The sequence below is a fragment of the Salvia hispanica genome, chromosome 6 (genome assembly GCF_029641045.1).
Source record: "Salvia hispanica isolate PSC_SH4W2 chromosome 6, Shi_PSC_v1, whole genome shotgun sequence".
Taxonomy (NCBI): Eukaryota; Viridiplantae; Streptophyta; class Magnoliopsida; order Lamiales; family Lamiaceae; genus Salvia; species Salvia hispanica.
Window position 1 is genome coordinate 18,607,414 of NC_142697.1, and position 10,622 is coordinate 18,618,035.

At 36.0% G+C, this 10,622-nt stretch overlaps 1 protein-coding gene and 1 pseudogene across 1 annotated transcript; one reads left to right on the forward strand and one right to left on the reverse strand.

The window, feature by feature from the left end:
• Nucleotides 1-219: 219 nt before the first annotated feature.
• On the forward strand, nt 220-2,471 carry LOC125207669 (large ribosomal subunit protein eL18y-like). The gene is made up of 5 exons (XM_048107106.2): nt 220-364; nt 450-539; nt 612-740; nt 1,263-1,445; nt 2,193-2,471. The coding sequence occupies exons 1-5, from the start codon at nt 362-364 to the stop codon at nt 2,349-2,351; spliced, it is 564 nt and encodes a 187-aa protein (XP_047963063.1). The 5' UTR covers nt 220-361; the 3' UTR covers nt 2,352-2,471.
• Nucleotides 2,472-7,156: 4,685 nt separating this feature from the next.
• LOC148923313 (protein FAR1-RELATED SEQUENCE 5-like) lies at nt 7,157-9,524 on the reverse strand (annotated as a pseudogene).
• Between the last annotated feature and the right edge of the window lie 1,098 nt (nt 9,525-10,622).

The window sequence follows — 10,622 nt, forward strand, 5'->3', positions numbered from 1 at the left end:
AAATAAAATAAAAAATTGACATTTACTAAGTATACAGATGATGAACTATTTTCACAAATTTGCTATGATGATATTAGAAATTGCTATGTCACGTCAGATTTCTTTCCTTCAATAAATTGTTATTGGATCCATAAATTGTTAAGTTAATTTAGATATAAAAGATTGGGTGACATTTATGATAAATACTTGGACTCAAAATCAAATTACTGTGGGCCGTCTTCAAAATTTATCAACAAATGGGCCTATTCGATTAAATTATGACCCATATTCAATCCCAAATAAATACTGGACAGTTGCTTCTTTCAAACCCTAGTTTTCGGCCTCCTCATTTCCAGCCGGTGTTGCAGAACTAGTTCCAGCCATGGTGCGCCGTCGATCTCCGTTTTGAGCTTCATTCCGTGATTCCGCCTTACCAGTTTTCGCTAACTGTTTGATTGTGTTATGTCTAGGGTATTGATTTGGAAGCCGGAGGCAAGAACAAGAAGACCAAGCGCACCGCGCCTAAATCCAATGACATTTACCTTAAACTTCTCGTCAAGGTTTCTCTCTCTTCTTCTCACCAGATGTTTTATGGTGTGATGGATCTGATTGGTGAATTTTGGATGTGATAGTTGTACCGGTTTCTTGTGAGGAGGACCGCCAGCCGTTTCAATGCGGTGATTTTGAAGCGTTTGATCATGAGCAGGGTCAACAAAGCTCCGCTCTCGCTCTCTCGGCTCGCACAGCTCATGAAGACCAAGGTAATCGCCTTTTTACTATGTTCATGTCACAGATTAGCGTTTTAAGTTTTGATGAAGTATTTTATTATTTGTGTTGGTGTCAATTAGTACAACAATTAGGAAACAAAGAATCTTTGGCAATCAATGGAAAATTTGTATTTTTATGCTGTAGTGAAACATGTATCACGGCATTGCCAAATATTTATACTATTGTCGATTGGCTGCTTAATCTTACCTAATGAGTTAATTATGTTTGTATTATTCCAATGAAACGTTATGCACATTATAAGTTCAAAATGATCGTTGCCCAATACTGGGAAATTGTGTTAATATTTGAATTTCAATTAATTTATATGTTGGCACTTGGTTGTATTATTCTATTTGTATGAGATGTATTCTGTTGGATGATGGACGCACTGGTACTACTCATGTATATTTAGTACTCGTAGTGTGATCATATTAACGATTTCAATCACATTTGTTGTCCTTGCTAGTTATATCACAAATGCTAATTATTTTTTTTCATACCTTTGTCAATGGCAGGAAGACAAGATTGCTGTTCTTGTAGGACCTGTGACAGATGATATTCGGGTGCATGACATCCCTGCCATCAAGGTTGCAGCCCTGAGGTTTACAGAAAGAGCCAGAGCTAGGATTGAGAAGGCTGGAGGAGAATGCTTGACCTTTGACCAGCTCGCTCTCAGAGCTCCTCTTGGGCAAAATACGGTAATTTATTCTCCTCTTTTGACTCTTATGAATTGATGACATACCAATGCAACATGTTGAAAACAGTGTACCATGTCAACTCATGTCCTGTTTTTCATTAAGTTGTGAAACTGTTGAATCAAAACTTTGATGTTACTATCTTGTTGTCTTCTTTTTCAACTAATTTTGTATGCCTAATTGAAAGAAAAATTTATAAATGCTTGAAAGCTGTAGTGTAGCAAGTTAACTCATGTGGTTTTTTTCATTAAGTTGAGAAACTGATGAATGAAAATGTTGATGTTACTATCTTGTTGTTTTCTTTTTAAACTAGTTTTGCATGCCTAATTGAAACAAAAACTTATAAATGTTTAAAAGCTATAGTGAGTTCTGCATGCATTTTGGAATGATGGCTTTTGACATCACATATTTTACCTTTGAAATGGAAAGAAATGTCATTAACTTGTCAGTAGTTCTACACAAACTACTTTCTAGAAATATCGTTCCATTGTATCTTTAACATCAAAATGAAAAGAATGTCTGTTATAGAAAGAGACATTATTTTTGGAGATGAAAACCTAGTAGCAAAAGAAAATATCAATGACAATGATGAAACAAATCCTAGATTGTAGCATATATATCTAGAGTTTTCTTGCAGGGAAAGGCAGGTCTTGTGTTCTTTATAGATTCATCCCTATTTGTAACTTTGAAATGTATTTGATCTTTATATCAACTCTGGAATATCAGCTAAACCATGCTTCTGTAATACAGGTACTCCTTAGAGGTTCTCCTAAAGCTCGTGAAGCTGTGAAGCACTTTGGTCCGGCTCCTGGTGTTCCACACAGCCACACTAAGCCTTATGTGCGAGCTAAGGGAAGAAAGTTTGAAAGGGCTAGAGGAAAAAGAAACAGCAGAGGTTTCAGAGTTTGAGTTAATTATTTATGTTGGCAAGACCAAAAAGGGGATTTTGGCCTTCTCTCTTGAGTTCTGTTTTTTTTCAATGTATTATGGATTCAATTATCATCGATTTTTCTCTATTTTCTGGGAACATTTTATTGCTCTAAAATAGAACAAGAAACTCTGCCTCAAAACTTTGACCCTGCCCTAAGCAGAGTACAAAAGCTCAGTTTCACCCAGGAGCATCCGGGGGGTGCCAAACAAGTAGAGAATGAATATGTCAGCCCAGTGATAAAAATAACTGAAACTTGCATTAGCCTATTTGATTGAAAATAATTACATCTTTAAATAAGTATTAGACATATATCCACATCTCTCAAAACACAATATTTGACTTGATCCCTGATACAATGACTTCATATACTTTTGCACAGCTACCTTTTGTCATCCACTAAAAATTGTATGGTTGAAAATCTTTTAACAAATTAAAGAAATGAGCTATTGAAGTTTAGAGAAAAAAAACATATACTTAGGGCGCGATCGGTAGAAATCTTGGGCTTATGCTCAAATCTCAGTTAACTTATATTCCCACAATTGCGGATAGTTTTTGTGGGCTTTGATGGTGTTTGGTAGCACCATTGTTGGGCCTAATCCACCATTTGGTAGACCGCTGCCTGTTTACTGGATCCTAATAGTACAAATTGTGAAGCCCGATTTGCCCATCCTTTTAGAAGACAAACGACCTCCTTCCCTCTGTCGTCCTTCCCTGTCTGCATATTTAGCGCGCAGGTTTTCCCACTTGGAGCCATCTTCTCCGCATGATCTCCTTATAAGGACGTGCATCCTCCCTTTCTCTTTCAAATTCCGTTTCCTTCAATCCCATTCCCACTCGCGATTTCACAGAACCACCTCTTTTAACCTCCAAGTTTCAATCTTTTTTAATGATTTTGTGTTCATAATTTGGAGAGAAAGAGAGAAATTGACAAAAATGAGCGGCTGTTTTAACAAGAAGGAGCACCACAGCCGAGATTTGAAGAGCTACACACCAGAAAAAGCGACCAATTACCAAAAACCACCTACCGATTTCCCAGCCCAATTCGAAAACCGCCCCATCCCTGAGAGGCGGCGCCACCACCCGCCGCCGCCGCCAATTCCAGTTCCCCACACTCCGAATCAGAGATTGGAGCCGAATAACATACTTGGGAAGCCGTTTGAGGACGTGAAGTCGAAGTACTCGATCGGGAAGGAATTGGGGAGGGGCCAATTCGGGGTGACCTACGTACCTGAGGGTTTTCGGATTGGTCGATAATTCGCCGTCTAACACTTGCAAGGCCCGCCTCTGTTGTTCAGATCTTCAACTGTAAAAGAGGGTAATTTGGGGATAAATTGCATAAACCACAAATCGATAAGCGAGGAAACGTAATACCTCAAAATTTCTGGGATAGTGAATTGCAAGGAACGCTGATTTTAGTTTGGATATCCCTGAGATCCGACTGTGTTGTGCCGGGTCGCCTGATTTCGACCGCCTCTACCAAGCAGTCGACAAAGTGATACAGCTCCGCATAGTTTGGGCTTTTATGTGTGTGTATGGGCTTTTACTAGCTACCATTCATGCCCTTAAATGTAATGTTTGAACAGAGTATAACAATTCTATAACAATTCTGAATAAGTAAGAAGTAGCAATAAATGAAATGATAAACAATAAACTGGGAGAATACTCTTAAAAAAAAGAATTCAAAAGTAAATATGTTGGATTTTGTAAATAATAACTCTTGCAGTCAGAAATGAGTTAAAATAACTCCAAAACCGGTTCCAGTTCCGGTTCCGAATCGGAATCGACCTACTACACTTGGCATCACTCTTATCCATATATGAATATTATTGTATTGTTGGTTTGTATGTTTTGTGTATTTATTTGAATTTTTAGGTATTGTTTGTTATATTTCTAGATGTTGGATAATTATTTTTTCGGAACCGATCGGTTCCGGTTCAGAACCAGAACCGATGTGTAATTTTAATCCGAATTTATTTATTGTTTTAAATAGTTCAATACTAAAAAAATAATTATCCAACATCTAGAAATATAATAAACAATACCTAAAAATTCAAATAAATACACAAAAAATACAAACCAACAATACAATAATATTCATATATGGATAAGAGTGATGCCAAGTGTAGTAGGTCGGACTAGTTTATGTTAGCAATTTTTTAATACAAAAATAGGAGTTCTAAACTTTAGCAATTTTTTTTTTAAAAAAATGAGTTTTAAAATTAAATTCCATTTCCCTTTTTTGGCTAAAAAAATATTCATTGAAATTTCCAATACTAATTGATCTTGTTATTACTCTTGGTTTATAACGGAACAGTTAATAAATTATTCACAAATAGGTTAAAATCGCATGTTAAATGAATTGTTACATAAATATAAAGTTAAATTTCTATCATATGAAATGATATTGTATTTGTATAAGTTCTTTTGGAAATTAAAAACAAATTTATGATGTCATGCTCATTGTAGTTGTAAAATGGATTGGGGGAAATAATTGTAGAGTCAAAGTATTACGGTTTAAACATTTTAAATGCTTCAGAAAACAAAGCTCGCAAATCTAATAGTGTTTAAATCTAAAAATCACTCAATGTTTCAAATTATTTTACTTTAATTCAAAATTAATTTAATGATATTAGATTTATTAGTATATTAAATTTAAAAAAATAAAATTGAATTATAATCCGATTCCCGGTTAGGACTCGGTCGATTCCGGTTCGGAACCGGAACTGGAACCGGTTTTATTTCAAAAGTTGGAACCGATACTGGAATCGGAACCGAATTTTTCGGGTCCGGTTACTCAATTAACCGACCGGTTCTGGTTCCGATTCTGGTTAACCGAGAACCGGAGAACCGTTTAAGCACCCCTACGCCAAGGGGTTGATGACCTTCGCGGATCTGCAGACTTGGGCGACCGCCGAGATATAAACTTTGTCTCGACGGTGGGGGAGTTCAACAGCAGTACGATCAGCGCAATAGGGTGTAATCCCGTGGGCAATCCGGAGAGGGATCTGGTGGTGGCAACACTTGGTTTTTGGGTGAATGTTTTTTCCCCATCGGTCGAATTCCTCAATTTAATGAAAAGGAAGAAGGGGAGTGCGGTTGGGGTGGATTTTATGTTTGGTGTAATTTTTCAAGAATATAGTCTTGGAAGATGAAACTAGAAGAGATGTAGTGAATCATAATAATTTCTCTTCTTCTGATTAACTTAGACACTAAAATTTGTTGCATCAGTGTAGCAAAAAACAAGAACATATGCACTTGTCAAATTTTTTGTGACTTTTTGAATATTGAGATACTCATATTTTATTTGAACTTTTGAATAATTGATTTTAAATTTTTTTTTGGCACAATTATCATGATCGTCCCCAATATGATGAAAGTTTGATTGATCAGAATAAGATTTGGGTTTTGTTATAGACTAATATGTCACTGGCTCATGTTTTAGTGTTTGATGTTTTGATTTTATACCTTTCTTCCAAATATGCAGAATTATTAGGTGATATGAATAGTTCATACTATTATAACTGATATTGAAGATTAGGCATGGAATGGATGCTCAGCTTCCAAAAGCAGACTACCTATATCGGCTGGTTGATTACTCCTGATATAAGTGACTAATAATAACTGAATTATTGTTGATGCATAATCATTAAAGAAATCTAATTTTCGTTATAAGTTTCTGATCAAATAAAATAGATCTCAATTTAGTACTCCATTCATTAGCTTTGAAGTTGTTGAAAAATACTGCTAATTATTCAACTGTCTATTCTTTATTATGTGTGTTTTGTTCACAAGTACCTATTTCAGTTCAATTATTGTACATGTTTTGTCCATAAAAATAACACTAAATAAATGACCAATCTCATAAAACCAAATTTAATGCATAAAGAAGATGAAAAATAAATGATTACTCTTATAAAAAATGTAGATGTACTTATTTCGAAAGTTTCGATATACCGAATTTCGGTATACCAAAATTTTGGTATGGAAAAAAACTATACCGTTACCGTTTCAAAATTTCGGTATATCGTACCAAACTTCGGTATACCGTTCTGAACAGTATATCGATATTTCGTACGATATACCAAAATTTTATACCATTTCGAATACTTGTATACCAAAAAATATAATTTCAAAACTGAAAAATAAAACCAAAATTAATATAATTTTAACATAATAAAATAAATATTGTCCACATCTTCATAATCAAAAAATATATAATTAAGTTATATGGATATATTTATGGTTTAAACTTTAAATCTTAAAAAAATAAATTATATTATTATTATTATTATTATTACCATCATCATCATCGGTATAAATGATATGTATCGAATTATCGATACATATTGATTTTCGATATATTTCGGCATACAGATAATATCGATATATATTGTATATTCGAAACAAAACGATATATCGCGGTATAAGAAAATTCATATCGTTATCATACCGAAAACTTTCGATACGGTATTGTATCGTACCGAAAGTTTCGGTATACCGAAAATTCAATATTTTTCGATATTTTTCAATACGATACGATCGATATACCATTTTTTCGATATATTTACCCAGCCCTAGATGTACTCTCATATTATCTTAGCAGCAATACAAAAACAACATAAAAAATAATTTCACTAACTATGGAGATCAGTCATTTTCGTTTGCAAAATCATCGCCACTGTAACTATCGTGTGCCATTAATCTGAAATTTGAAGATAAGAGGAAAATAGTAAAGTTAAATTGATTGAATACTAAAACAACCATAAAATATAAATGATAAAATTCAATAGTTATTCACGTACCAGTCATGCAGTTTTTGGCAATTACGTTTGTCATGTGATACTCCACTTAGCCCACATCCATGACAAGCTCTAGCCTTTAAAGTTGACTTCTCTTTTGACGATAACATTCTCTTACCGCATCCTTTTGTTCTTATATTAGAAGGATCGCCAATATTTATATCTGAGCTCTTCCTTGTTTGACTACTGGGAACAGTTGTTGAACTAGCACCAATGCACCACCCATCTCTTTGATTTTTCCATGCAAGGAATCATGTTGTTCATCCAAAAACTTTATCCCCTCATCAGTCAAGGATGCATAATCAATCTTTGCTTCTTGCCTCCATCTTTTGAGTATATACTTCTCGGGTAGTTCAAATATTTGGCTAATCCGGAAGAAAGCTAGCATGTGTCTGCACGGAATGCCATCAAACTCGAATTTTCCACAACTACAAGATATATGATCTCTTTGTCTATCATGCATGAGTAGCCTTGGTTTTGAGGAAGAACAACGTTGAAAACTTATGATAAGGCTAATTTCATGCATTGGTTATATGGTTAAATTCTGTAATTTCTTGGGTCTAACAAGGTTTTGTAAGCCAAGTGTATAGAGAAAAATGCCAGATCCAGGAAGAAAGAAGAAGATTGCCTGGAGAAGGAATCTGGCAGAGAAAGTGAGCAGAAAGAAGGAAATTCACCAGACGGAGGAGCATCTTAGACAAAGGGCAGAATGGAGAATTCAAGGAAGGATCTAGAAGCTCAACTCCATCCTTATAAATAAGAGCACGCGAAACGCGCTCCATATAGATCTTTTAGCTTTTAGCTCATTCTCTCACACTCTACACACACACATCACGGGGTACCAAATTTGGGGTTCGGTTCATGGTTTGATAATCGGTTTGTGCAACATCGTCTCTAAGCGAGGCGAAGATACAATTTAAAGCTTTCTGTCTTTAATTTCTGTTTCTGAATTTCCCGAGTCTTCGCTGTTCGAAGCTCGGCCTTATTTTGTTGAAAATTTGTTGAAATCGCACTTGTTTAGCTATGGAAATCTCTGTTATGTTTTCGTTTCATGTTTACGTTGCTTCTTGTTTCACTTTGGATGCTTTCCACACTTGATCTGAGTTGTTTGAGTTGAATGGTGTTGAATTGTGGTTGATCGGGTGAAACTTGGTTGGATTGTTGTAATCGGAGATGAGAATGGTTGTTGTCTGTTGTGGATGGCTTGGATCCAGAGCGGATGAAGCGTCCGATGCTTAGATCTGTTATATTTCTGCATGGTTTTGGATGTTTAGTTTTGTTCTCTCTTTTACTTCGTCGATTAGTAGTAGAATTGTTCAATTTCCTTAGTTAATCGTAATCTGATGGTTTAATTCAGCTTGCTCTGTTTCAATTCGTTGTTTGCTCTGTTTTCTGTAATTTGTGATCGAGGATTGTTGGAGAAGATGAAGCTAGTTGTTAGTTGAACCCTTACTTAGTTATTTTGCAGTTTTTCATTCGTACCTTGCTGTTTTGGAAAAATGGTCCCCACGATCTGTTATTCATCTGTCTAGGCGCTTTAGGAAAAGTTACTCACTAGTTCTGGTAAAATTTCATCGCTGGAGTATTATCCTGTTTACGTCTTGTTTTCGTCATGCATGTTTCCGTTATATTTGCCTAGGTTTAGCTGTTAGAATAGATCATTTGCATTTCCCGAGTCTAGTAGTTAAGTCTCAACCCAAAAAAAATGTGTGGCAGCAGCCAAACCCAGTGTCCAAATCTCTTGCATGTTCTCTTACGCGTCCATCTTTGTGGGATTCGATCCCTACTTCCTTATACTAGTTGTTAGTACTTTGGGTTGGGGGTTTTGAAAAGCAGGGGAAGATTGTGTGCCCAACGATTGATGGTTTCAACAGTTCTCTGAGTTCCTAGACCCCGTGATCTATTGGATTCTCTGGATCTGAGAAGTCTGACTATTATTACATACATACATACAGTCACACTCCCTTTAGCTCTTTCAACTTACCACATTGTAAATCGTGATATCATCTCTTGTAGAGGCATGCTCCACAAAGCAACCATGACTTTAACTCATTTCATCTTGAAACTCCGTCCATTTTTTCTTCGTGTACACTTTAACCATTTGTGTTTCCATCGGCCAATGTGTTTTGATTTTGGGATGCTCATTCATGTCAATATGATCAACAACTAACTCATTGTGTCTTTGGTGTCTTAGTGCCCGATTGAATCGAGTGATAAAATCCATCAATGAGTTCTTGTGAGAGACATACTTTTTGAAAAATGAATGCGAACTCTCAGATCTTTGACTACTTGACATCCCAGCAAAAAATGCATGACTAAAGTATGCTAGAACCCACTTATGCCGCAATTCATATATCAACAATATCCAACTATTTTGCTTTAAGTCAGCACATTTAATAACATCCCAGCAAATAACACCATGCTTTCCCCGGCAACGGCGCCATTTTGACAGGTCCTAGAAGTGCAGTGCAGGTTTGTGCTATATGTGATATCACTCGATTTAACCGGTCCAGAGGATTCGACTAGACTTCAGAGGCTAGAAGATCATGAAACTATCAGAAAGGGGTCGTTGGGTGCACTCTATTCCTTCAAAAACCTCAACCCACTATACTACAACTTAGCACAGGGAAGTAAAGGATCGATCCCACGAGGAAGAAGGTGTTACGAAACTGCATTTGAGGATGTTTTGGAAAAAGGGGGGTTGGCTGCTGCCACGCAATTTTTGTGGGTCGAGAACATAAAACTACTTGGTCTAAGAGATAGAAAATTTTAACTTGACCTACTGGGTCTAAGAACTGGGGACGTACGGAACATACATGACTGAGATATTTTAGGACTCTAAAACAGCTGGAGTGAACTTACCTAGACAGACTTTCCTAATTTGGACAGACAATCATAAAGCGAAAAGCAAGACAAGTTTCCTTAAACTACCAGGGTCTGGAAAAGCATGCAGAAAAGTAAAAGAGACAAAACAGATTGTACTGACAAGGTCTGGAGGATATGCAGAAAAAGTAAAGTACATGCAGAAAAGTATTGACATAAAGCAGATCTGGTTCTAACTACCAACAACTTCATCTTCTTCGGGAATCAGACGAGAATAGCAGATAAAACAGAGTATTAAACACCATGAAAACAGAGCAAACTTTAGATCTAAACTTAAAACAAGAAATTAAAGCGTAAACTAACAGATCTACGCTACTGGACCTAAAGGATGCAGAAACAGAAATTAAATAGCCATACTCATGCACAACGTAAACATCAAGTACCAAATATGCGAAACTTCAACTCCAAAACACTAAGATTCAACAAATCCAAACATCTCCATATGCAAATCCCCAACCTCCAACAACAAACCAACAGATCTCAGCTCCAAACATCCAACAACAAACAAAGAACAAAAGTAAATGCAAGAAATAAGATTAACTCAGCGAGATCCAACAAAAGCAAACA